The following is a 23,407-nucleotide window of genomic DNA, read 5'->3' on the forward strand; positions in this document are numbered from 1 at the left end:
GTTGGAGGGCAAGAAGCAGGGGGGGCAGATAGGGGGCAGGGGCTGGGCCTGGGCCATGTCTGGCTGTTTGGGGAGGCACAGCCTCCTCTAACCAGCCCAACATACAATTTCAGAAACCCAATGCAGCTCTCAGGCCAAAAAGTTTGCCTGCCCCTGCTCTTAAAAAGTCTAGGAGATAAGTCTGTTTTCATCTGTTGGTCAAAAGTCTTGCGCATCATCCCCTGTGCCAGAGCACTGTAGCTGCAGTTCTCCTCTGGTCTGTAATAAAGAGGTTCCAATTTTTACAAAAAGTCTCATTAACATAAAGGTTTGTTCCCTTGTTTAGATCCTAGAAGGTGCCTAGGAACGGAGCTCCTGTCCTATTAACTCACTCATTTCCAAAGGACTGAAACCCTCCTATGGTCCGCAAGAATGGCTATAGTTAACATGTCTGGTGGAGAGGAGAAGCAACATCAACAGAGGAGCCTCCTTCTCTCACCCCTTCAGCTACTCCCTGTGCTCATGATGGGTTTGTGGGGAGGAAACTTCCTCCCACAACTCCTTCATAAGGCACAGGGGGAATTTTTTCCTTTTACAAACCTTAGCTTCAGAGAAGGGGGAAACTAATTGCTATTCTGAGTCACCTACACCTCTTGCTTTCTCTAGCTACATTATGGTCTGCAGAAAAAAAGATCCATTCTTGAAGACCTCCAGAGAGATTTAGGGAGGAACGGCTGGGGGCAGAAGGGAGAAGCTTTGTTTTTCTATAGACTGCAGGTTGACTTGAGTTAAACACCATTAGGAGCCTTCTTAGGGGAAAGTCTTTCAGGAGGAAGGCTACTGGGCAGGATGCACTGGTGTAAGGAAGAGGGCTAAACAGAAGTCTCTAAAGAAATTTGGAAAATAAGCTTCGTTCTTTACTAATCCTTTACATGCTACACTAAGCTCACCACTCAACATTTCCTGATGTTACTAAATCAAATTTAAATAACTCTTGAAAGCAGACTTCAGCCAGCTAAATTTTGGTTTAGAACATTAGTTTTCATGCAGGGGTATATCAAAGTTGCATTTCTCCCTCTCCTTTCAGATTTCTTATTACAAAGCAGGAAGACAAATTTCCAACTGACAGTTGGGTACTGTTTTAGGGTGTCAAAGCAGGAATCCCTTGTCTAATCCAAAATATCTAACTTAATCAGACATCTAACTTCATGATTTTGAGGCTAATCTGTGGAGTGTTTCTGGGCACATGGGGCAGGGATGCCTGTTAGAGAAGGACAACTGAAGTTTAATTGAATCACTGGTGAAACTAACTTTATAGGGTAACAGCCATTCAGTAGTATAGAGTTAAGTTCAAGGCAGCATCAGTGCCTTTCAGCTCTGTGCATGGACTGCCCAAGGCTGCTGAAAATACCTTCTGAAAGCAGTTGCTCCTATTCACTTCTGTGATAGGCTGGCCCCTTCCCATCTTAAAAGGGCACAGGCAGGTTTAACCGGACAGTTGTCTCATTTAGTCAAGCATAACTTTAGTTGACTGTGTATTCTATATTAAAACAAACATCTTGTGTATTCAGACAAAAATCATTGCAACTCCAACACTGGTCCTTTCATGGCAGCATTACAGTTGAACAATATGAAGCAAAGCTGTAGCACATCAGTTTTCAGGAAACCTGAAACCAACCCTATCCCAATAAAAAGCCAGCAGCACACTCCAATACGTAAATTAACCCCTTTCACATTAATTTCAGTATTTAAAATAGTCTTAAAGTTATATAAATAAAAAAGCAACTGATCATAGATCAGCTAATATCTAAACCCATTTCAATAAATATTCCCATCAGAGTACATTCACTTATCATAAATTGATAAAAAGGCTATTCACGCACTGCATGATGCCAGACCACCACCAACATTCATTTAAAATGAAACAGTAATTGCCACACAACCTAGCTGAAAGGAACTGCAGAAAAGACTTCTTGCTTCTTAAAAAGCCAGGAAGAAACAACAGCTAATCCAAGGCAATCATTTAGTCTTTGTGAGGTTCTTTTTCCAAGTCCATAAGGTCATTGTAATGGCACAAGATGTCCAAACAAGATCAGGAGGAGTTTTCAGCTTTTCCTTTATTGGGACCCATGAATTCCAGCCCTTCGATGGGTATGTCTTTCTCCTTAATAGCTTTCTGGGGGGAAGAGGGGAAAGAAAAAAAGCAAATGTTTTAAATAATGTTTTGTGATTCTACATGAAGACATGTTCCCTGCCTGATATAATTTAAGACCAATCAAGGTTGCTATTAAGGTTTCCATCAAACCATACCATCAGACACGCTCAAAGAGATACCGTGAACATAGTATGAATTGTAGCCAAGACTATCAGATAAATTTATCCAAGCCCTAGACCAACATTTCTCATCCATATGTTGGAGGAATTACACCTGGTGCGGTGAGTGAAAGCAGCTAGAGGGACCTGAAGAGGATGTCTCAGTGCTGTGAGCAGAAGAACCAAGGCAACAGATGAAATCTTCATGAAGTGAGCTGTAGCTCACGAAAGCTTATGCTCTAATAAATTTGTTAGTCTCTAAGATGCCACAAGTCCTCCTTTTCTTTTTGCGAATACAGACTAACACGGCTGCTACTCTGAAACCTGTATCATGAAAGAAATTGACAGGATGACTGTTACAAAAGCACTCACTGCCCGTTCTTCCAACTGGAATGTCAATAATAGTCTGTAAAGCTTCATGTAGGAGGGTTATAGAAGAAACGGAGGAAAGAACTAATACATGTTAAATGTATATATATGGAGTAAAAACCATAAGTAAAGGTGACTGCAATTAAGCTTTATAGGAGAGATTAAGGAAGATAAAACTTAAGTTTGTACATCATAGAAATGTAGGATTGGAAGGAACTTTGAGATGTCGAAGTCCACACTGTGCCCTATCTTCAGTGGACAGAGAACAATTCATCACCATCCTTTTTATAAGAGCCCTTAACATATCTGAAAGTTTTATCAGGCCACCTCTCCCCTCTCAGCCTTCTCTCAAGGTGACACTTTTTTTAAAAATCTTTCTTCATAGGTCAGATTTTCTCAATATTTTATCATTTTTGTTACACTCCTCTGGACTTTCTCCAATTTGTCCACATCTTTCCTAAAGTGTGGCACCCAGAACTGGACAGGACTCCAGCTGAGGTCCCATCAGTGCCAAGGAGAGTAGGACAATTACCTCCCATGTCTTTATATACGACACTCCTGTTAATACACCCCAGAATGATATTGGCTGTTTTTCCAATTGTGAATTTAAATCACATTGTTGATATCTCTCCTAAGCCCCAGATCCTTCTCAGCAGTACTACCTCCTAGTCAGTTATATACTATTTTGTAGCTGTGCATTTTTGCCTTCCTAAATGAAGTACTTTGCACTTTATTGAATTTCATCTTGTTTAATTTAGATCAATTCTCTAATTTGTCACAGTCCTTTTCAATTCTAATCTTGTCCTCCAGAGTGCTTGCAACCTGTCCCAGCCTGGTGTCATCTGCACATTTTATAAGCACTCTCCACTCCATTAGCCAAGTCATAAATGAGAATATTTACTAGTAGGGGACTCAGGACTGATCCCTGCGGGACCCCACTTGAGATGCCCTCCCAGTTTGACAGTGAAGCATTGATAAAGAACTCAGAGTACATTCTTTCAACCAGTTGTGCACTCAACTTACTGTCATTTAATTTAGACCATATTTCCATAGTTTTCTTATGAGATCATCATATGGGACTGTGTCAAAAACACAGGAAATCAAGATATATCTACTGCTTTACCCCTATCCACTAGGCCAGTAACCCTGTCAAAGAAGAAAATGAAGTCGGTTTGGCAGGATTTGTTCTTGACAAATCCATGCTGGCTATTCCTTATGGCTCTATTAACCTCCAGGTGCTTATAAATTGATTTTTAAACATTTGTGCCAGTATCTTTCAATGTATCAAAAGGCTGACTGGTCTATAATTCCCTGGGTCCTCTTTGTTCTGCTTTTCACTAGGGCCATATCTATTGTTGGCCCTTCTCCAGTCTTCTGGGATCTCACTCATCCTCCAGAAGTTCTCAGACAATTACTAATGGTTCAGTGTTTGCTGCAGCTAGTTCCTTAAGTATTCTAGGATGAATTTCATCAGGCCCTGCTGACTTGAATACACCTAACTTATCTAAATAGTCTTTGACCTGATCTTTCCCTATGTTGGCTTGCATTTCTTCCCCCTTGTTGTTAATATTGTGTTGAGTATTTGGTCACCATTAACCTTTTTTTAGTGAAGACTGAAGCCAAAATAAGTGTCAGAAACCTGAGCTTTATTGATGTCACTAGTTATTTGCTCTTTTCCCCAGCTAAGTAGAGGACCTATACTTGCCTTCATCTTTCTCTAGTTCCTAATGTATTTAAAGGACTTCTTATTGCCTTCTATGTCCCTTGCTCTGTGTAACTCTTTTTGCCTTAGCCTTCCTGATTCTGTTCCTACATGCTTGTGCGTTTCTTCTGTACTCTTCCTTAGCAATTTGTCCAGGTTTCCACTTTTTGCAGGATTCCTTTTTGATTTGCAGGTCATTAATGAGCTCCTGATAAAGCCATATTGGCCTCTTAGTATTCTTATCTTTCCATCACATAGAGATAGTTTGTCTCCTGGAGAAACTGCCAGCACTCCTGAACTACTCCCCCCACCCCACACCACTTTAGATTTTCTTCCCATGGGACCTTACCTACCAGTTCTTTGAGTTTTTTAAAAAAGCAGATTTCAACAGTTTTTTCCTTATTCTGCTGCTCTCACTCCTTCCTTGCCTTAGGATCATGAAATCTATCATTTCCTGATCACTTTCATCCAAATTGCATTCCATTTTCAGATTCACTACCAATTCCTCCCTGTTAAATCAAAATAAAATCTAAAATAGCTGTCCTCCTGGTTACTTCCTCTACTTTCTGGGAAAAAGAGAGTTCTCGCCAATACTTTCCAGTAACTAATTGGAAGTTTTGTATTTTGCCATATTACTTTTCCAACAGATGTCCAGGTAGTTAAAGTCCCATGATACTACCAGGTCTTTTGGATATGGAGATGTTTGCTTCATTTATAAATGTCTTATCCACCTTCTCTTCCTGATTTGGAAGTCTATAGTAGACTTTTACCATGTCTTTTTTTTAAAAACGCCTTTTTTCTTTACCCAGAGATTCTCATGGCCTGCCTCCCATTTTCTTTTAGACTTCAGAACACATGCATGTTTAATACATATACTGTAAGTCAATAAAAGTACAAAAAGCATTTCTTAATGAGAAGAGCATCAAGAAAGTAGCCAGTCAGCAATTTTAGCTACTCAAGTGCTATACCTATTGGTGAAACACACACAATCAATTTTAGAATAGAAGAGTTTTGTCCCCCCCCCCCCCAACTTTGTTCAGGATCATTTATTTCAGAACATTGTGAATGCAACAAGGTGAGATATCCTTTCCTCTCAATACACAGTCAAAGGCTAACAGATGTAAAAGCAAGGCAAGGGACCACAAATTAAATGAGTTTAGAGAAGAAAATAAAGGAATGAGTCAAATTAAGATACACACCTTAAGATGATAAAAAAAGAGCATAAGATTGTGCTAACCAGGAGAGTAAAAGAACACAAGATACTTGTCCACATACTTGTCCACAATCATGAAGAATGATTAAGAGTTAGGATGAAAAATAGTATTAAATATAAAGCAACCAATAAAGTGTTGAACCACAAGGAAGAAGAGAATGCATATTATGAGCAAATGTAAGAGGAGGACAGCAAAGCAAAAAACTCAACTGGAATCAATGTGTTTGGTAATAGTAAATGTCTCAAAACAAAAAGGCCTGAAGAGGGCATCCAAAGATTTTTAATGAACAGAAGGAAGTATCACCAGTTGTAATTTTTGATTATTTGGAATACAGATGGAATAATTTGCAATTGAACAAAAAAGCCAAATATTATTATCACAGTTTTTAAACAAAGGAGACCCAGAAATATATCAACCAATTAGACTTCAATTTCAAGAATGCAGAGGCTCTAGGGGGCAACAAATTAGGCCCTGATCATGTGGTCAGACCTCTATGCCTGCATGGAGCCCCAATGAAGTTAATGAGGCTCATAGCACAGGGATTCACCCACTTGCAGCAGCATGTAGGACCTGGGCCCTGTACATGAGCCAATAGCGAGATGAGCAATGCAAGAAAAAATAAAGTAATAATGCCTCTTTGGACAGCCGTTGTAAGTCCATTGTTTTATGAAATTTCACCCATTCAAAACCCCACACAATCCTAGACATATCAAGTACTCAAAATAATCTACTATACTGAGTTACATAGGGCACTCAAATTGTATCAGGTTTTCAATATCACTGCATTTCCAATAAAGATATTTTCATTTCAGTGAGCTGTTCTTTATAGAAAGCCCAATATCATGAGGATGTTTCCTCTTCTTGTTAATGAAAAACAAAACACCGGAGAACATACAGAGAAAGACAAGTAAATGATGCAGAGACTACAGAATATGGCATACTAAGGGACCTCTAAAAAGGCTCCAGAAGTGACCCTGGCCATTACAGGTCAGTAAGCCAGACTTCAGTACCAGGCAAACTGCTTGAAACTATAGTAAAGAACAAAAATTATTAAACATAGGTGAACACAATTTTGTTGGGGAGGAGTCAACATGGTTTTTGTAAAGGGAAACCATGCCTCACCAATCTACTAGAATTTTTTTGAGGGGGTCAACAAGCATATGGACAAGGGGGATCAAGTGGATATAGTGTATTTAGATTTTCAGAAAGCCTTTGACAAGGTCCCTCACTAAAGGCTATTAAGCAAAGTAAGCGGTCATGGGATAAGAGGGAAAGTCCTCTCATGGATTGGCAACTGGTTAAAAAGATAGGAAATAAAGGATAGGAATAAAAGGTCAGTTTTCAGAATGGAGAGAGGTAAATAGTGGTGTGCCCCAAGGGTCTGTACTGGGTCTACTCCTATTCAACATATTCATAAATGATCCAGAAAAAAAGGGGTAAACAGTGAGGTGGCAAAATTTGCGGATGATACAAAACTATTCAAGATAGTTCAATCCTAGGCAGACTGTGAAGAGCTACAAAAGGATCTCTCAAAACTGGGTGACTGGGCAACAAAATGGCAGATGAAATTCAGTGTTGATAAATGCAAAGTAATGCACATTGGAAAACATAATCCCAATTATACATATACAATGAGGGGTCTAAATTAGCTGTTACCACTCAAGAAAGAGATCTTGGAGTCATTGAGGCTATTTCTCTTAAAACATCCACTCAATGTGCAGCAGCTGTCAAAAAAGAAAACAGAATGTTGGGAATCATTAAGAAAGGGATAGCTAATAAGACAGAAAATATCATATTGTCTCTATATAAATCCATGGTATGCCCACATCTTGAATACTACATGTAGTTGTGGTCGCCCCATCTCAAAAAAAGATACATTGAAATTGGAAAAGGTTCAGAAAAGGGCAACAAAAATGATTATGGGCATGGAACAGCTGCTGTAGGAGGAGAGATTAATAAGACTGGGACTTTCAGCTTGGAAAAAATATGACTAAGGGGGGATATGATAGAAGTCTATAAAATCATGACAGTGTGGAGAAAGTGAATAAGGAAGTGTTATTTACTCCTTCTCATAACACAAGAAGTAGGGGTCACCAAATGAAATTAATAGGCAGCAGGTTTAAAAACAAACAAAAGGAAGTATTTCCTCACACAACATACAGTCAACCTGTGCAACTCCTTGGCCTTCACAACATCCTCTGGCAAGACTGTAACAGGGTTCAAAAAAAAAAAACAAAAAAAAAAAAAAAAAAAAAAAAAAAAACACGAACTAGATAAATTCATGGAGTACAGATCCATCAATGGCTATTAGCCAGAATGGACAAGGATAGCGTCCCTACCCTCTGTTTGCCAGAAGCTGGAAATGGGCAACAAAGGATAGACCACTTGATGAATACCCCTCCTGTTCATTCCCTCTGGTGCACCCGGCATTGGCCATTGTCAGGAGACAGGATACTAGGCTAGATGGACCCAGTATAGCCGTTCTTATGACTGAAAGTTAAATTCCCCCTGCATAAGAGGCAATTAAAGAGGGAGGAAAGAGAAGTCATCACTAATGTTTGAGAATTTAATGATGTATGAGTGAGTGAAATAGTCTATCAGTACAGACAGTAACAAAACAGGATACACACACCATGGAAATCATGACGAGTCTCTATAAGATCAAGTCTCTCAGATTAACGTAGGTCTCAAATGAAGAGAAGTTTTGAAGAGAATGAGTCAAATCTGACTGACTCCTCTCCCAAGAAGTCTTGCAAATTATGAACATTTTAATAAGATTTTAAATGTCTCATCACAAGTGATTTCTTCATCTTCAAAATGATATTTAATAATAGTGAAACCTACTGTAATACCTGGGTGTCAAAATACTACAGAATTTAATCTTCACACCACCACCAAGTTTATCCCCATTTCAGAATTTAAAAAAAAACAAAAACAAAAAAACCACCACACACACACAACGAGTCCTTGTGGCACCATAGAGAGCAACACATTTATTTGGGCATAAGCTTTCGTGGGCTAGAAACCACTTCATCAGATGATCTGCCACAAGGACTCCCCGTTGTTTTTGCTGGTACAGACTAACGCAGCTATCCCCGAAACATTTCACAGATAGTTTTTGAGAGCCCTGGTTTTGCCAAGTGATTTCACAGGGTCACGCAGCAAAACCTTCCTCTTCCATCTATTGTACTCACCAGTCACTCTGCCCCAATGAGCCCAAACATAACCATGCCTTCGCAGCCCTGCTCAAGGGCAGGCGGGGCCGGAGCGCCGCCAGCTGAGACACCAGCTTGCCCAACGCAGCGCTTGGCTAGGCAGGGTTTGTGCGGGGGAGGCCGAGGACACCCCCAGCCTCCCTCTTCCCTTCGAGGGTCCTTCCCCACGGTCACTCGCCCCGCCCAATGGCGGCTCGCTCCCCTTCCTCCGCGCCGGGCCCACTACCCCGCACCTGCACGCAGAGCTGGTAGCGCTTGAAAAGCTGCACGCAGGGGTCCCCCGCGTTGTCCCCCTTGAGGAACTTCTCGGCGAACCAGCGGTTGAAGCACTGGTCGTACTCGCGCTTCAGCTCCGTGCACGCCTCCCCCACGCTGTTCATGACGGAGCCGCGGGCCAGGGCAGCGACCGAGCCTCACGCCGCCCTTGCCCCAGCCGCTGCTAAGAAGGGCGGCGTTCCCAAGTGACGTATTTCCCGTCCACCGAGGACGCTCGTGAGCACAGCGCGATGACGCACATCCGCTCAGCTGCCTAAGACTGAGTCCCCGGAGGCGGAAGTCCGGAGGGGAATGTGGGCCTTCCGGTTCGGCCGCTACAGCAGGGGTGCTCCCCTGGGAGCAGGCTCGCACCGGGCCGGCCTTTCCTTAGGAAGCCGCTTCACGCGGGCTGCTTCGGGAGGGAGCGACAGCCGGCAGGAAGTGGCGGGGGACCCACGGCAGAGAGGCCTGGTGAGACCCCGGAGCTACACAGGAGGGGCTGGGTCCGCGCCCGAGATATCCCAGTGGTGTCGCGCATCCAGGGTCTTCATACATTGCAATGGCCTGCATAGCAAGACACGTGGGGACATCCGCCGCCCGCCCCAGGAGGGAAGGAGAATCGGGGATGCTGTCATGAATGGGCTGTTTAATCGACTGCCCCCATACAAGCGGTGGCAGTAGTATAAAGACGCCTTGTAGGAGTGGTGGTGAAAGGGTGACCGTTATAAGCGGGAGCCTCGCATTATGGCTGCAGAATACATAACACTGGATAGGTCAGTCTCCACTCTGCGGCCCGGAGTGAATCCCAAAGCTATGTACAGGGATCAGGATCCATTCAAGGGGCTACACTTAGGGTATTGTCACATACAAATACAGCAAGGAGACTATAGCTAGAAGACAGAATTTCTAATGCAACTAATTTTCAAAACTTTTATTAGTCAAATTAAAAGCTGTAAAACAATAGATTACAAAATATAAACCACTTTTTATGTCAAACTAATAAGAACAAGTATTAAATCATGTTTCAGACAGCAAATATTGTTTAAAGCATACGACTGGGAGTTAGACTCCTGGGTTCTGAACCACAACCTTATTTGTTCCTTTGGCAAGTCACAATTTCAGTTGGCTTCCCTGTCCTTAAAGCATTTTGAGATGCCCTGCGCTGCAAAAGTGCAAAGCATATTTTGGTTTGTGTCTTCTGATTCATCACTACAGCTAATCTTTCAACTTTATTTCTTGGTACATGTGGGTTTAGTTTCATTCTCCTCTCTAGGACTAATTTCCCCTACAAAATAGAATCCATTTACAAGTATTTAAGACAATGTGTCTATGATCTGAGATTATTCATGCTAAATATTCAAACTGCTGTTACATATTTATCACTGCCCATCTCTTCCACTTTAGGTCTACCAGAATCCAACATGGCAGCATGTGGAACAGAGACCACTCCCTCAGGTATGGTGAGTTCAGCAAAACATTTAAACGTAGACCTGGCCAATGTAACTTTCTTCTGTTAGCTAGTAATTGCAAATTTGAGAGGAAATAATGGTAAAATTAATGACATCCCCCCCAAATCAAAACTCAGGACAGTTTCTCTAAACCAGGGGTCTCAAAGTCCCAGCCCGCGGGCCAACTGCAGCTCAAGAAGCTCCCCACTACGGCCCGCAGAGGAGAGACGCATGTGGACGTACTGCTGGCAATGTCTGCTGCAGGCACCGCCCTCCGCAGCTCCCAGGCTAGGGGAGAGGGACAGAAATACCATCACTAGTCGCTGGGCAGAGTCAGCCATGGAGGCGGTGTCACTTTTTTACCCACAATGAATATAAACAAGTCAAAATAGCGAACACAACTATCTGATGCACACCTTGCTGCAATCCTGAAGTTTTCAACTGCTCAGTCACGGAGGCCAAACATCAACAAACTGACAGAACTGAAGCATTACCAGATGTCTGACAAACACTAAAAACTCCCCAGCAGGCGAAGAATTGTATAAAATGTTATGACAATTTTATTATTTCTAAGAAATTTGAAATAAAAAATACAATATAAACATTTTCTTTTCTGAACACCATCTTCAGTGACGTTATTAGCCCGCTGGGAGGATTTGAGGACTGGCACTGGCCCTAAGGTAAATTGAGGTTGAGACCCCTGCTCTAAACTCTATACCCAACAGTGCTGCCATGTTAGTGCAGATTGGAACTTGGAAGACAGAGCTACACAAAATCAGTTTAATTTGAAAATTAATGACAACCTAAATAATTAAACTAACCCGATGGTGTTCTGGGGCAGCACTTGTTTAAATCAAGTGTTCTTGTGATAGCATGATAGTTCACAGATCAAACTTACAGAGACAGATCTCAGCTGCTATAAATTGTCAGGGTCAACTAAAGTCAACAGAACAATGACAATTTACTCAAGTTGAGGATCTGCCCCACATTGCTAGGTCTATGGAGAGAAGATCAATGGCTGCGGTAATGCATTCTATGGCTCCTCTAGCCCAGTGGTTCTCAATTAGGGGCACGTAGAAGTCTTCCAGGGGGTATATCAACTCATCTAGATATTTGCCTAGTTTTACAACAGGCTATGTAAAAAGTACTGCCAAAGTCAGTACAAACTAAAATTTCACACAATTACTTGTTTATGCTGCTCTATATGCTATACACTAAAATGTAAGTACAATATTTATATTCCAATTGAATGATAAAGGTAAACATGAGAAAGTAAGCAATTTTTCATTAATAGTGTGGTGTGACACTTGTAGTTTTACGTCTGATTTTGTAGACAAGTAGTTTTTAAAGTGAGGTGAATCTTGGGGGTACTCAAGACAAATTAGACTCCTGAAAGGGGTACAGTATGGAAAGGTTGGGAGCCACTGCTCTAGCCAGCTACCTTGTGGAGTTCTGTGTATTGGTTAAAAGAGTAACACTTCTTTTGACTTACCTTTGCTAGACATCAAATGAGGAGGGGAAAGATAGTGTGAATGCTGGTTCATACAAACAGCTGGGCACTCATGCTACATTGCTGTATCCATTCGGTAGTGTGCTTTTCAGGAGCTTCTAATCTGGCTTCACTAAAAAGATGAGGAAATATAAAATACAGCAAAAGAAATCAAGATGCTTAAATATAATATAGTTATTTCTTGAACAAGAAATACTTTTATGCTAAAGAATTTTAGCAGCAATATTTATAATTTACTCATCTCTGCCCACACCAACTCATCACTATGTGGCAGTCTCCTCCTAGGACCTAGATCTGTGACTTTTTTGTTTCCTTCTTTCTGCAGAAAAAAGTAACTGTGGAGGTGCTTGATCACCTGGAGCGTCTGGCACTAGTTGACTTCCGCGACTGGGAGGGTGTACAACGGCTGGAGAAAGCAATCCAATTTGCTGATCAACTTCATGCTGTTAACACAGAAGGGGTAGAACCAATGGATTCAGTACTAGAGGACAGGTAATAAATCATGGCTAGTGACCTGCTTATCTGTTAACTTACCAAGACGTTTATATCTATAGTCTCAACAGAAACACGGTTTTCACTAATCATCCCAGCTATTAAACTGGTTCTTTTTCCACAAAAAGCTTTATTTAGTGTTCTACGTCAATGTGGTTCTATGAGGAAAAGCATCTGTGTAGTGTCCCTGAACTAGGCACAGAAGCATGACAAAGATGTACTCCAATTCCTTAATGTATCTTGCGCAGATTCTTAATGTCACAACATGCTGTCCCACAAATGCCCAGGAAAAAGATCCTCAGGCACTTCAAAATGTGCTTATCCCTGCTGCTTGTTACACAGGCAATTTTGTATTGCTGTCACATCTTCTGCAGCTTTAGTTGGTCAAGAAGTCAGCTTGACTGTACACTTCCATATAGGGTTTGTCTCACTCAGCTTTTTACAAAGTAGTGCCAACAATCTTGAGCAGTAAGTCCAACGCAGCACTTCTGTGCTTATGTCCATGTACAGCTCAGTGCTGAAGGTCCTGCTGATTTGAGGACATTAGGAAATTTCCCAAGGTTTCACTGTAGTTTACAATAGATCATTTGTATGGTTGTATGTGGAGCCTGACAGGCAGGAGGGAAGTTGAGGTTGCTCAACTACCTGCCAGTGGCTCTAAACAAGAACTATGTAAGATATGCTAATAGCATTTTGAACTGGAACAAGGTTGGAAGATAAATGTTAACTGTTTTAGAGCCAGGCAATCTCCCCCTGGCTCTAGGGGCATGACTTTATATCCAGTACCAGATGCTCCTGTTCTTAGTTGGCAAAGAAGGTAGTCTCAGAAATTGCTAGTAGTCTCCTGTGCTCCTCAGATGTCTGTATCTCAGAGAAGATAACGTCACAGAAGGCAATTGCACTGAGGAGCTTCTGCGAAATGCCAGAGAAACAGTTGAGGAATATTTCATAGCCCCACCAGGTACCACCTTTTTATATACAACTCATTTGGACTTGATTAAGCTCAGGTAGATGGCTTGAGAGATGTAACCTGCCACAGTTGAATGCACTGGCCAGTAGCGGAAGGATACTGGAATAGGGCAATGATAGCTTTGGCCACCCATGGAGAAACACTAGTGTCTAGCTTTTTATTACTTGGCCAGTAATTGTGTAGCAAGTAAAGGGTTTTATCCTACCCTAATGTTATTGAACACATTTGACTTTTTCTAAGAGATAACTGTCCCTAAATTAAAGTGGAGTTTGTTTGCAGGGGAAAAGCTAGTCAATTGTAAGTTTTTTAAAGTGAGCCACATGGGCAAGTGTATGTTGAGTAGTACGAATGACTAAATAATGAACAGTTTGTCTCATGCTATCGTTTGTTTTTGTTTTCTATTAGGTAACATCCCTTTACCAAAGCTAGAGGAGCGAGATACTTTTCTGCAAGTCTCCGAGTGAAAGTCAAGGTCTGGAATGCCGCTTCAGCTTTTAAGTCAGCTGTGAGAATTGGCATATATGCAATCATGGCTGTGGAGTATCTTGATGCAAGTGTCTAATCCCAAGAATAACACCCTCACATAATTATTTGATTTTTCTTCATTCCTTTCTTCTGTAAGATTACTTTGAAATTAAAGGTTTGGTGTATTTTTTCCAGTATACACAAAGGTGGAAGGCTATAGGCCATTTACAAGTCTAGAAGTTTGGCCTCGGTGCCTTTGGTTAGTCTGTATTTGGTGAAGCTTACTGAATATCAACCTTGAAAACATCATGCACAGTTAGCACTCTCAACACAACAGTTCCCTACATCAACCCTGCCGATTGCGGGAGGGAAACTGGTGGTATTTTACTTTTCCTGTCAAATTACCGAAGCAGAGTGAGTAGAATGTTGCAGTACTTATATTCATTTGGAGCTTCTCCCATCTTGTCATTTAGTGATCTGATACTTACTCAAAGTCCCACATCGGAGAATGCTACATAAAACTGCTTTTTGCCCCTACTAAGTACAGTAAGGACAAGAAATCACTTTTCTCTACAAACTAAGAAAGCACTTGATTTATTAGCTGCTGCAATCTTGAAGAACTCTTTTGCTTCTACCAAGTACCTCCACGTCAACACTATCTTGTTCCACATCTATATACACTGCACTCTATCCAGTACTTCGTCCAGTTTGGTGCTTATAAATTAGGTACCTAAATTTGTTTTTAGGTTGTATAGGAAACGTACTTGTTTCTTAAGTGAAATAATGGCTTTAGGGTGGAGATCCTTGCTCAGGCAGATAATTGGAAAGATTCTAGGGCCATTATGAAAGTGTATTCAGAAGACCAGTTGCCCTGCTACAAATGAAGTCCCACTGCTTTCAGTCCACATTGATAACGTGGTGAGCTGATGCAGGATGCAACCATTGTGGGTTTTGCTCAGAGCGACTGTAATTGCAGTAATGCTGCCAGTGTCAGTCCACCACTAAAAGCACTTCTATGGGATACAAAAGGTGTTAGGCATTGCAATTGCTTGCACTGCTGAAATTCTCTAGCATAGCTAAGCCTTCCCATCACAGGATGAGGCAGCAGAACTGTCTTTTTTTAATAGCTCCACTACATGGAAGCTAGACATCATGTGCAGTCAGGTGTGAAATAAAGATGCACAATAATGTTTCTGGTGTCACAGGAGAGCAGATTTTAGAAAATTAAGCAATCTATCAAGCTTCTGTAGTCTAGGTAGACCCTGTGAGCCACGAGCTCCAAGAGAAGCCTCCCCTAGAAGCACTGTGCTAGTGGTTAGAGCCATGGACCGGGATTCCTTAGATCTGGGTTCTATTCCCCGCTCTACTACTACCCTCCTGGATGACCCTTGGCAAGTCACTTCACCTTTGTGCCTCACATATGCTATCTGTAAAATGGTGATAATGATACCAGCCTCCTATGTAAAGCACTTTCAGATCTATGGATGAAAAGTGCTCTAAGTATTATTATTTAGAGAAATTTTAGTAGAACAGCCATGGCTCCTGGACTTTATTATTTGTCCTATCGTTGACTTTGTGACTTCATATAAATCACTCTAGCTGCATTGTAATTTTAGGCATTTGTAAAACAAGCAGTATTTTTGCATAAGTGTAGAGATGCTTGATAAATGCATAAAGCACTTTGAGATCTCTAACTGAAAAAGATGCTATAGCACAATTTTATTTTCCCTTTTGTAAAGGGGAGAAAGCCAGCTCATTAAGATTAATACCATCCCCTGTGTGAAAATGTCTTCAGGCAGTTCAGCCCTCCTCCACCTGCCATTCTAGAATGCACTGTTCTGATGCTGCAAGGGAGCATCGCTCTCTCAGTACATATTTAGGCACCTAGCAGTCCACAACCTCAGAGTTGCTTGCACCTGCTCCAACCTCCTCTTAATGCAATGATCTTCCTCTAATTGTACAAAAGACAACCACCGCTTGTGAGTTACTAAAACATTTAAATATATTTCTACACAATAGGCTGAGTCATACAGTCACTCCATTGCTTTTTATCACCATCCTGCAGACAAGCCACCAATAGTTACTGCACTAATTCTCAAGCTTATTTTTCCTCAGGAGGGGAAAAAAGTACACTTGACATTTTCCAAACCAAAAACAAAACTGAACTGCAGAGGTTCAAAATATTTCATTACCAACTTTTCCCTAGTAAAAACTAAGTCATTAAAAAAAAGATTTTTATTGAATAAAAAGGAAAAACAAAGAGCTCCTACGAAAGACTATATCCATCAGTTTTGGAATGTAAATTCCGAGCAAAAAAGAGGCTCAATTCACATTTTTAAAAAGTCCCTGTTGGATGAAATCAGTATGGCCTGAAGGGGGATGAGTAGCGTGGTGATCCCCTGCTTTGGTATGGAGAATCGCGACCCCTTGAACCAGAACGGGACCGCGAGTAGCCATAGCTGGTACTTCTTTCGGGACAGACTCTGATATAGGAAGTTTCACCCTGAAATTTAAACAAAGAAGAAAACCCAAACATTTACATTGCATCCTGATTAACAGTCCTCCACTAGTATGAATAACACCAAATGGAGCTTAAGATCAAAGCATAAATAACCAAAGACTGGAGTTTCCACAAAGAGGGCAGTATAAATCCATCTGCTGCTGCTTGGGTCAAACTCTGCGCTGGCACTTGATGCCTCGAAGAGGTACGTTACAAAACAATATTGTGCATGTACTAGTGAGAAATACCTTGCTAGCCATCATCATCTGCAAGGGCAGAGGCTCAGCAGCCAGAAGAGGACCATGGACAAGTGCCTCCCACATCCAACCACATAGGAAGAGGCTGTGGCAACCAGTACAACCAGAGGGTGAAGGTCCCAATGGTCTGACTCCATCCTTAACTGCTGGAGGGAAATAGCTAGAGATACTAGTACGGTCCTTCAGCACAGGAAGGAGAGGCCGAACTCTCAGGTCTCGATCATGTATCAGCACCTCAAGTTCTGTAAGGATATCTCCACAGCAAGCACACTCAGCCTTCAGCTGAGGGGATGGTTGGAGCAGAACAGTTCAGCCATGGGAAGGTGGTTGCAATGAAGTAGCACAGCTCCAAGAATGAAAAAGCTGGGGTTTACTGGCTCAGACACCAGGAGACCACCAGAAGAAGAGGCTCCATGCTGGGGCATGGGAAAAACAACTATAGCAACCAACACAGCTGCTCACCAGCTTGTTCTTTGGGAGAGTGCTGTAGTTTGCTGACAAAGCCCCCAGCTGGCAGAGGCAACATGAATTGGCTTAGTTGAAAAGAGAAGGCTGTGAGCCACTGTGGCCAAAGGGAGAATGCCACAGCAAGCTAGCTTGCCCTGTAGAAGTCAGAGGCAAGAAGTCCAAATTCTTGGCTTCCAGGTAATGAAGGGTGCAGCCAACAGTACAGCTCTCAGCTATGATAAATGGCTTGTCTGAGCCCTGCCCCTTCCAAATGTTATATTTTTAAAAAATCCAATATTAGTTACTTCACTCACTGAGCCAAGACCTTAACATGCCAAGCCACAGTGGGGTATGTGTCACAAAAGGTAGGAACGACCCTTTATATTATTGTAACAGGTCACTATTAACCACCAACTCCAATGTTATCACTAGGTTCTGTTCTTATGCCTCCTGAGAGCAGCATGACAAGGAAAAAAAATGTGTATGTTCCTCCATGACTGTACACACACATGCTCTTCCCCTGAAGGCACGAACCCACCTCATGAGAGCGGAATTTGGTGTCATCCAGTTTACGCAGTGCGTATTCCATATCTTCCTTGCGGAGAAACTCAACTACACCCATTCCATCTTTCTGTACATCTGCATAACAAACATCACCAGCTTCACGCATATGATCCTTCAGGTCCTGCCAGCTGCCTGATGGAGGAAGCCCTGAGCATGGAGAACACAAAACATAAGACACCATATAAACAAAAAGGCCATCTATTCAGGCTGTCCCAGGGATGCTGACTCTGCCATGCCAAGGGCTCCATTACTTCCATGTGCTTTGTGACTTTTCCATAGGATCAGAACTGCAATAAGAACGGAGAGATCCAAAAAAATAGCACTAAGTTCCATTCCAGAAAACCAGCAGCTGAGCCCTCCATGGAAGGTACAAAATTTGGGCCTCCTGTCAGTAAGATAGTCCCTGGGTCTCTCTGGAATTCAAAGTGCTGAGATTTCAGAGGAATCTGCTATTTGTGCTGTTGCAAAGTAATCCAGAACCACCCCTCAAACCCTGTACGTCTGTAATGAAGATTTTGCTCTCAAAGCAGGACTTTTTTTTTTCCTTAAGGTTCCTCAAGCTCAGCTCCCCATCCAAGATTGGCTTGTCCCATTCATATCAGTTGTATTAATTTGAGATTCCAGCAGTTCATCCTCTGGTAGTGAGCAAAACCACATGCGTTTAGCTTGTAATTATCAGCACGTTTACCTAAAGAAAGGCAAAGGGTTGAGTTTCCCTGCCCCGCAGCACGCTGGAGACTAATGTACTGCTGGTCCTGGCAATTTCCAAGAAGGCTTCACAATACCCTTTACCAATGCAGGTTTTCGTACTCATGTCAAAAATCAGACGATTTTCAGTTATTCTCCCCCAGCCCTCCCAGGCTCCTGAAGAGGAGATGTACTCCTGGTTTCAATGGATAGCGTTCAGATCCTGCTGCAATGCTGAAGATATTTTATTGCTACAGTAGAGTGGCTTCCTTACAGGGAACATTTTATTTTTTTAGCCATAAAGTCACAGAAGCATGCAGAGAAATGGAGATGTGGGTATTTTAAGGTGATGCATGGAGATAAACATGTTTTCGGGAGAGACATATAGGTATGGGATTTTAAGGACTATTCCAAGCATCCGCTGTCAGGGAGTACTGAATTTCCTCCTGGGATTTCATATGCATTGCAGAACTTCCAAACATACTTTCATTTCTCTCCCACAAAGGGCCCCCTCCACTCCTATTTCCTAATGTCAACTCACTACTTGAATGGCCTTTTCAGTTTGTTTGTTTGTTTTTTTTGTATGAAGTCCCTTAGGAATCCTTTGGTTGATTGAGGGGGCTCCCTTCCATGGTGCCTTAGTCATTCTTTCCCATAGTGAGTAGATCATGTGGAGGTGCTGAGGTACAGACCACACTTTATTTATTTATTTTTATGAACAAAATGTCAACACCTATCAGAGCACATTACATCACAGGATATCTCTAACAAATCCTTTCTAATTATGATGAAATGTTAGGTACCATTCCATTTAGAGACCAACTGTTTTCATCGTGCAAGAATGGTGCCCAAGTTCTCCCTCCTTCTACCCACCTGTCCACTCACACAACGCTGGTACATTTCAGAATCCAGGACTGAGTTCACATCTGGCCCCTTATGAAGAAATTTCTGCTCACCATTCATCAAGATGCGCTCCAAAAAGCAACAAGTCTCTTCCTCAAGTCAAACTGGAAAGGGAACTACACCGGGATACTCCTTTACAAGAAGAGGTTTCATGTTACAGGAGAAACCTTAAACTATTCCAGTGATATGAGAAGCTCCTTTTTCCCAAGACAAGGACACAATACAATGAGGCACAGCATTAGGATGAGTCCTAGCCAGATTGAAGTGTGGAAGGTAACATACCTGAAACAAGGACTCGAAATTCAGAACGTCGTGACGGAGGGCCATTCCTACCACGTAGCCCCCCACCAAAACCTCCACCCCGACCTCGGGAGGATCTGGGAAACTCAACACGCAGTCGGCATTGACCATAATCATAACCATTTCTCCCATAAACTGCATCTTCTGCATCTCTGCAAACAAATAACATGAATCAGTGATTAATGATGCTCAGTCAGTGGTTCCCAACATCTCAGTGGGCCATCAAGCGGGTTAGAAAATTTTGCAGTTTTAAAGTAGCTGCAAAAATATTTGAGGATATTTTGGATGGAGTTTGAAATGGGTTCATCACCCAACAGTGGCTGGTCCCACTATCATATCTGTAAATTGTTAAAAGTTTTTTTCAAGCTCTTACGTTCCTGTGCACCATGTATTTCAAGGTACAGCCATGTTCACTGGAAAGAACACAGGAGAGTCACATTATCTATCTTGCATTTACCAACAGGTTCAGCCTATCCACTATGCTTAGAAGCAGAGGCCATTTTCCACTTAATTTCTCAGAAAGGCTGCATTCTGATTGAACTCTGATCCGCATAGAACAAAGCTCTTTCATAATCTGGCAGGCAGTGAGGGCAAATACTTTACCTTCACTAATAAGCCTCTTATTAGAAACTGCCTCATTATGGTGCTTTGGCTTGCATAATTATATACAAGGGATATTTGTTCTCCTGAGAGAGTTCTGATGTTGTATTAAAGCCTAGACCTAATCCACTTTCCATCCCAGCAAATCTACGTTAATGCATGCAGAAGAGCATGAACTGAAAACTAAACCTTGAAATTAGTTGCAAAGTTATATACAATCACAAAATAACTGTTTGTTTAAACATAAATATTTTCAAAATTCAGACCCTGCAAGCTGAACTTTACAAGTGTGCAAACCCTCTCTAAAATGAATTTCAAAAAGCACTGCGTAAGGTCGAAATAACACTGGAAGATAGTCAGAACAGAGAGTGCATTAGCAGAGCTTCCCAATCCTGAGAAGTTTAGCATCTATTGTTATTAGTTGCTATTTGTACTACCATAGTACCTAGGAGCTCTAGTCATGGAACAGGACCTCGTGGTCACTTTTATCAAGGTGTGACTTTCTCTTTAGATTGTCACAGGGGATGGGAGAGAGGGTTATTTTTATATGTTTAAAAAAAAAAAAGGCAGGAGGGACTACAGATTTAAACTCCTGTGAATCATCAACAAAATATCTATAAACAAAACAATCTACCCAATAACCTAGTTAAAGAACACCCCTTCCTCTTAGATTGCCTGAGTGTTGCATGGGCTTATTTTAGAAGTGTGGTTCCCAAACTGGGTCTGATCCACCAGTGGTCCATAACACAGTAGCTCATGGTCCATGGAGAAATGGCTGGTCACATAGTTCTGACTCTTATGCACCCCCCTGCCAAACTGTTAATCTACATTAAAAGAACCAAAAAAAACCACATTGTTTTCTCAGTTAAATGTTTTCTTTTCCCTGAAAATAAGTGTTGTAACTGCCAAAGGGATGTTGCTTTCCCGGTCACTGGCAATCTGTGATGTAGTGTCTCTGCTAAACCAAAAATGGTTACAAGAGACAGTGTCTCTAATGTCTGAGGAGGCACCTACAATATATCCATAAACCCCTGATTCAAAAATAATGAATGCAGACATGTTATTCACTTTCATGGTGATATTTTAAACACAATATTAGGAAATTCAGATGCATTTCACCAGTAATAACTGTGCTTAGCCACAGTATACACATATTAGAGACAAAATCATATACCTGCATGGTAAATAGCGGTGGAGGTGAATAGTTATAATTGCTGCAGGAAAGCATCTGTTTGAGTTTCGGAATTGTGCTTAAGCATCAACTAGAATGACTTCTTTTTTTAAAAGGGAAGAGACAAAGAAGATGATAACACCTTTATGTGTATAGTCAGATGAACAGAAATTCTGAGTCTGGGACTATGTGTACATTACAAACTGTTTGTAACTGCTAGTACTAGAACCCAGTGAAAACATTCCCCAGGCTTGCCAAAGCCCCTTTGATGCTACCTGAAAAAGGTAAGATAACTGTCCTTTGAATTCTCCTTATCTAGACAGTTGCAATCAACTTAAATAATTAAAGAGGACAATAATGAGTATGTATTCCTCCCTCACACTTGTCCATTATTTGTTTATTAACTGTGTTGTGCAAAGCATTATTCCTGGCTGAGGACTACAGCCATACTGGGTTTAAAGTTTTCAAACCCAATCCATCTGTGCTCTCACAGACACAATAATTTACATGGCCAAAGTGAATCAATTCACTTCTCCTGCAAGCTCAAACCTTGGTGTCTGTAATATTACAATTACTTCCATGCAGATAAAATTGTGACATTACACACTGGACTGTGGCATCTTGGATCTGAAGTGGAAAATCTACAAATTTTAATTAATACAAAGGGGAAACTAAATGACTTGGGAAGTACCAGAACAGACTGATGGGGCCGTTTCTGGGTGTGCTTTTAAGAGATGATGTAACGGTGTCACTTAGGCAGAGTTCCGTCAGCTCGGAGGGGGCAGAGCAGGTCCCCAGCCACAGATTGCTGTGCTTTGATTCCTGTCATTGATTCCTAGGGAAGACTGCTGGGCGGGGGAAGTGGGCGATTGCCTGGATACAGATGGAGAATGTCCGGGAGTGGGGCGCGCACAGCGGCCCGGAGCGATGCATGGGGCAGGAAGGGTGCCTGAGGACTTGGGGGAGGAGGGCTGTGCCCGCTAGGAGACAACAGGCCGGTAGGCTCCTTCTCCGGGGGAGGGGCGTCCGGCCAGGCCGGGGATCGGGGGTGCGTGCCCAGGCTCTGGTGCCGAGGAGTTTCCCGTCGAGGGGCCGGGGCGGGAAGCGGATGTAGCTGCCCGGGCGGGACGTCTCCAGGCTCCGTGACCCGGGGCAGGGATTCCACCCGCCTCAGGCCGAGCTGGCTCTCCCGGGGGCCCTCTCCCCCGTCCCGCTCACCGCGGGTCCTCGAAGCGCACGAAGGCGAAGGGCACCAGGCCGCGCTTGCTCTTGAGCTCGATGTCTCGGATGCGGCCGTACTTGTAGAAAAGCTCCTCCAGGTCCTTCTCCCGCACGTCCGCCGGCAGGTTCCCCACGTAGATCCGCCCGTCCCCCGCACCGCCCCGCCCCGAGCCCCCGGGCCCGAAGCCCATCTCCCGCTCCCAGCCCGACATCCGCGCCGCGCGCGCACACACCCGGTAGGAGCGAGCGAGGCGAGCCACACACCCAGCACCAAAGACCGCGTCGCCGCCTCCTGACGGAGGACACTAAGCAACCCGCTTAAAGGGGAGGCGGCGCCGGCAACCGCACACAACTTTCGTTACGCATGCGTTGTGCTCTGCGCCCCACTGTTGCGCATGCTCGCAGGTCGCCCGGGCGCGTAGCTCTCACACGTATCTTACTGCGATTGCGCAAGCTTCCAGTCCTGGCGGGCAGAGCCGCTCGTCCTGAGGGTGGAGACGCGAGTTTCAGTCACCCTGGGCTGTGATTGTTGTAGGCGTTCCTCGTGCACATATGCAACCTTCTCCTTTCAGTGCCCTCTTTGCTTAAAGTGACAGAAACAATTTAAATGTTTGTGATTTTTCCTATACCATGTACAAATATTTTCTCTCCCTTACTGTTCTATGAAAGGTTTCAGAGTAGCAGCCGCATTAGTCTGTATTCACAAAAAGAAAAGGAGGACTTGTGGCACCTTAGAGACTAACACATTTATTTGAGCATAAGCTTCCGTGAGCTACAGCTCACTTCATCGGATGCATTTGGTGGAAAATACAGAGCGGAGATTTA

General features: G+C 42.7%; 3 protein-coding genes across 3 annotated transcripts in view; 1 reads left to right on the forward strand and 2 right to left on the reverse strand.

The window, feature by feature from the left end:
• TRIAP1 (TP53 regulated inhibitor of apoptosis 1) overlaps positions 1-9,295 on the reverse strand; it is a 10,940-nt gene extending 1,645 nt beyond the window's left edge. The window contains exons 1-2 of the mRNA XM_038373932.2: positions 9,026-9,295; positions 1-2,155 (exon numbers count right to left, since the gene is read on the reverse strand). The exon at positions 1-2,155 is cut by the window's left edge and continues 1,645 nt beyond it. Of these exons, the coding sequence (XP_038229860.1) occupies positions 2,072-2,155; positions 9,026-9,172 (231 nt within the window). The 5' untranslated portion in view covers positions 9,173-9,295 and the 3' untranslated portion in view covers positions 1-2,071. The remainder of the gene's footprint in view (positions 2,156-9,025) is intronic.
• GATC (glutamyl-tRNA amidotransferase subunit C) lies at positions 9,292-14,131 on the forward strand. The gene is made up of 5 exons (XM_038373929.1): positions 9,292-9,518; positions 10,452-10,502; positions 12,331-12,497; positions 13,355-13,458; positions 13,873-14,131. Exons 1-5 carry the CDS (start codon positions 9,360-9,362, stop codon positions 13,929-13,931), a joined length of 540 nt encoding a protein of 179 aa, XP_038229857.1. The 5' UTR covers positions 9,292-9,359; the 3' UTR covers positions 13,932-14,131.
• Positions 14,132-16,152: 2,021 nt separating this feature from the next.
• On the reverse strand, positions 16,153-22,911 carry SRSF9 (serine and arginine rich splicing factor 9). Its single transcript, XM_038373928.2, has 4 exons — positions 22,580-22,911; positions 19,573-19,742; positions 17,675-17,847; positions 16,153-16,435 (listed from the first exon to the last, which is right to left on the reverse strand). The coding sequence occupies exons 1-4, from the start codon at positions 22,792-22,794 to the stop codon at positions 16,292-16,294; spliced, it is 702 nt and encodes a 233-aa protein (XP_038229856.1). The 5' UTR covers positions 22,795-22,911; the 3' UTR covers positions 16,153-16,291.
• Positions 22,912-23,407: the final 496 nt, after the last annotated feature.

The sequence above is a fragment of the Dermochelys coriacea genome, chromosome 15 (assembly GCF_009764565.3).
Source record: "Dermochelys coriacea isolate rDerCor1 chromosome 15, rDerCor1.pri.v4, whole genome shotgun sequence".
Taxonomy (NCBI): domain Eukaryota; kingdom Metazoa; phylum Chordata; order Testudines; family Dermochelyidae; genus Dermochelys; species Dermochelys coriacea.

Excerpts from the sequence above, each read along its gene's own strand:
- GATC (XM_038373929.1), top strand. The coding sequence starts at position 9,360 with ATGTGGGCCTTCCGGTTCGGCCGCTACAGCAGGGGTGCTCCCCTGGGA. Across the intron at positions 9,519-10,451 it reads ACCCACGGCAGAGAGGCCTG|GTCTACCAGAATCCAACATG; the intron begins GTGAGACCCCGG and ends CTTCCACTTTAG. Across the intron at positions 10,503-12,330 it reads AACAGAGACCACTCCCTCAG|AAAAAAGTAACTGTGGAGGT; the intron begins GTATGGTGAGTT and ends TTCTTTCTGCAG.
- SRSF9 (XM_038373928.2), bottom strand. The coding sequence starts at position 22,794 with ATGTCGGGCTGGGAGCGGGAGATGGGCTTCGGGCCCGGGGGCTCGGGG. Across the intron at positions 19,743-22,579 it reads GTGCGCTTCGAGGACCCGCG|AGATGCAGAAGATGCAGTTT; the intron begins GTGAGCGGGACG and ends ATTTGTTTGCAG. Across the intron at positions 16,436-17,674 it reads CCAAATTCCGCTCTCATGAG|GGTGAAACTTCCTATATCAG; the intron begins GTGGGTTCGTGC and ends TTTAAATTTCAG.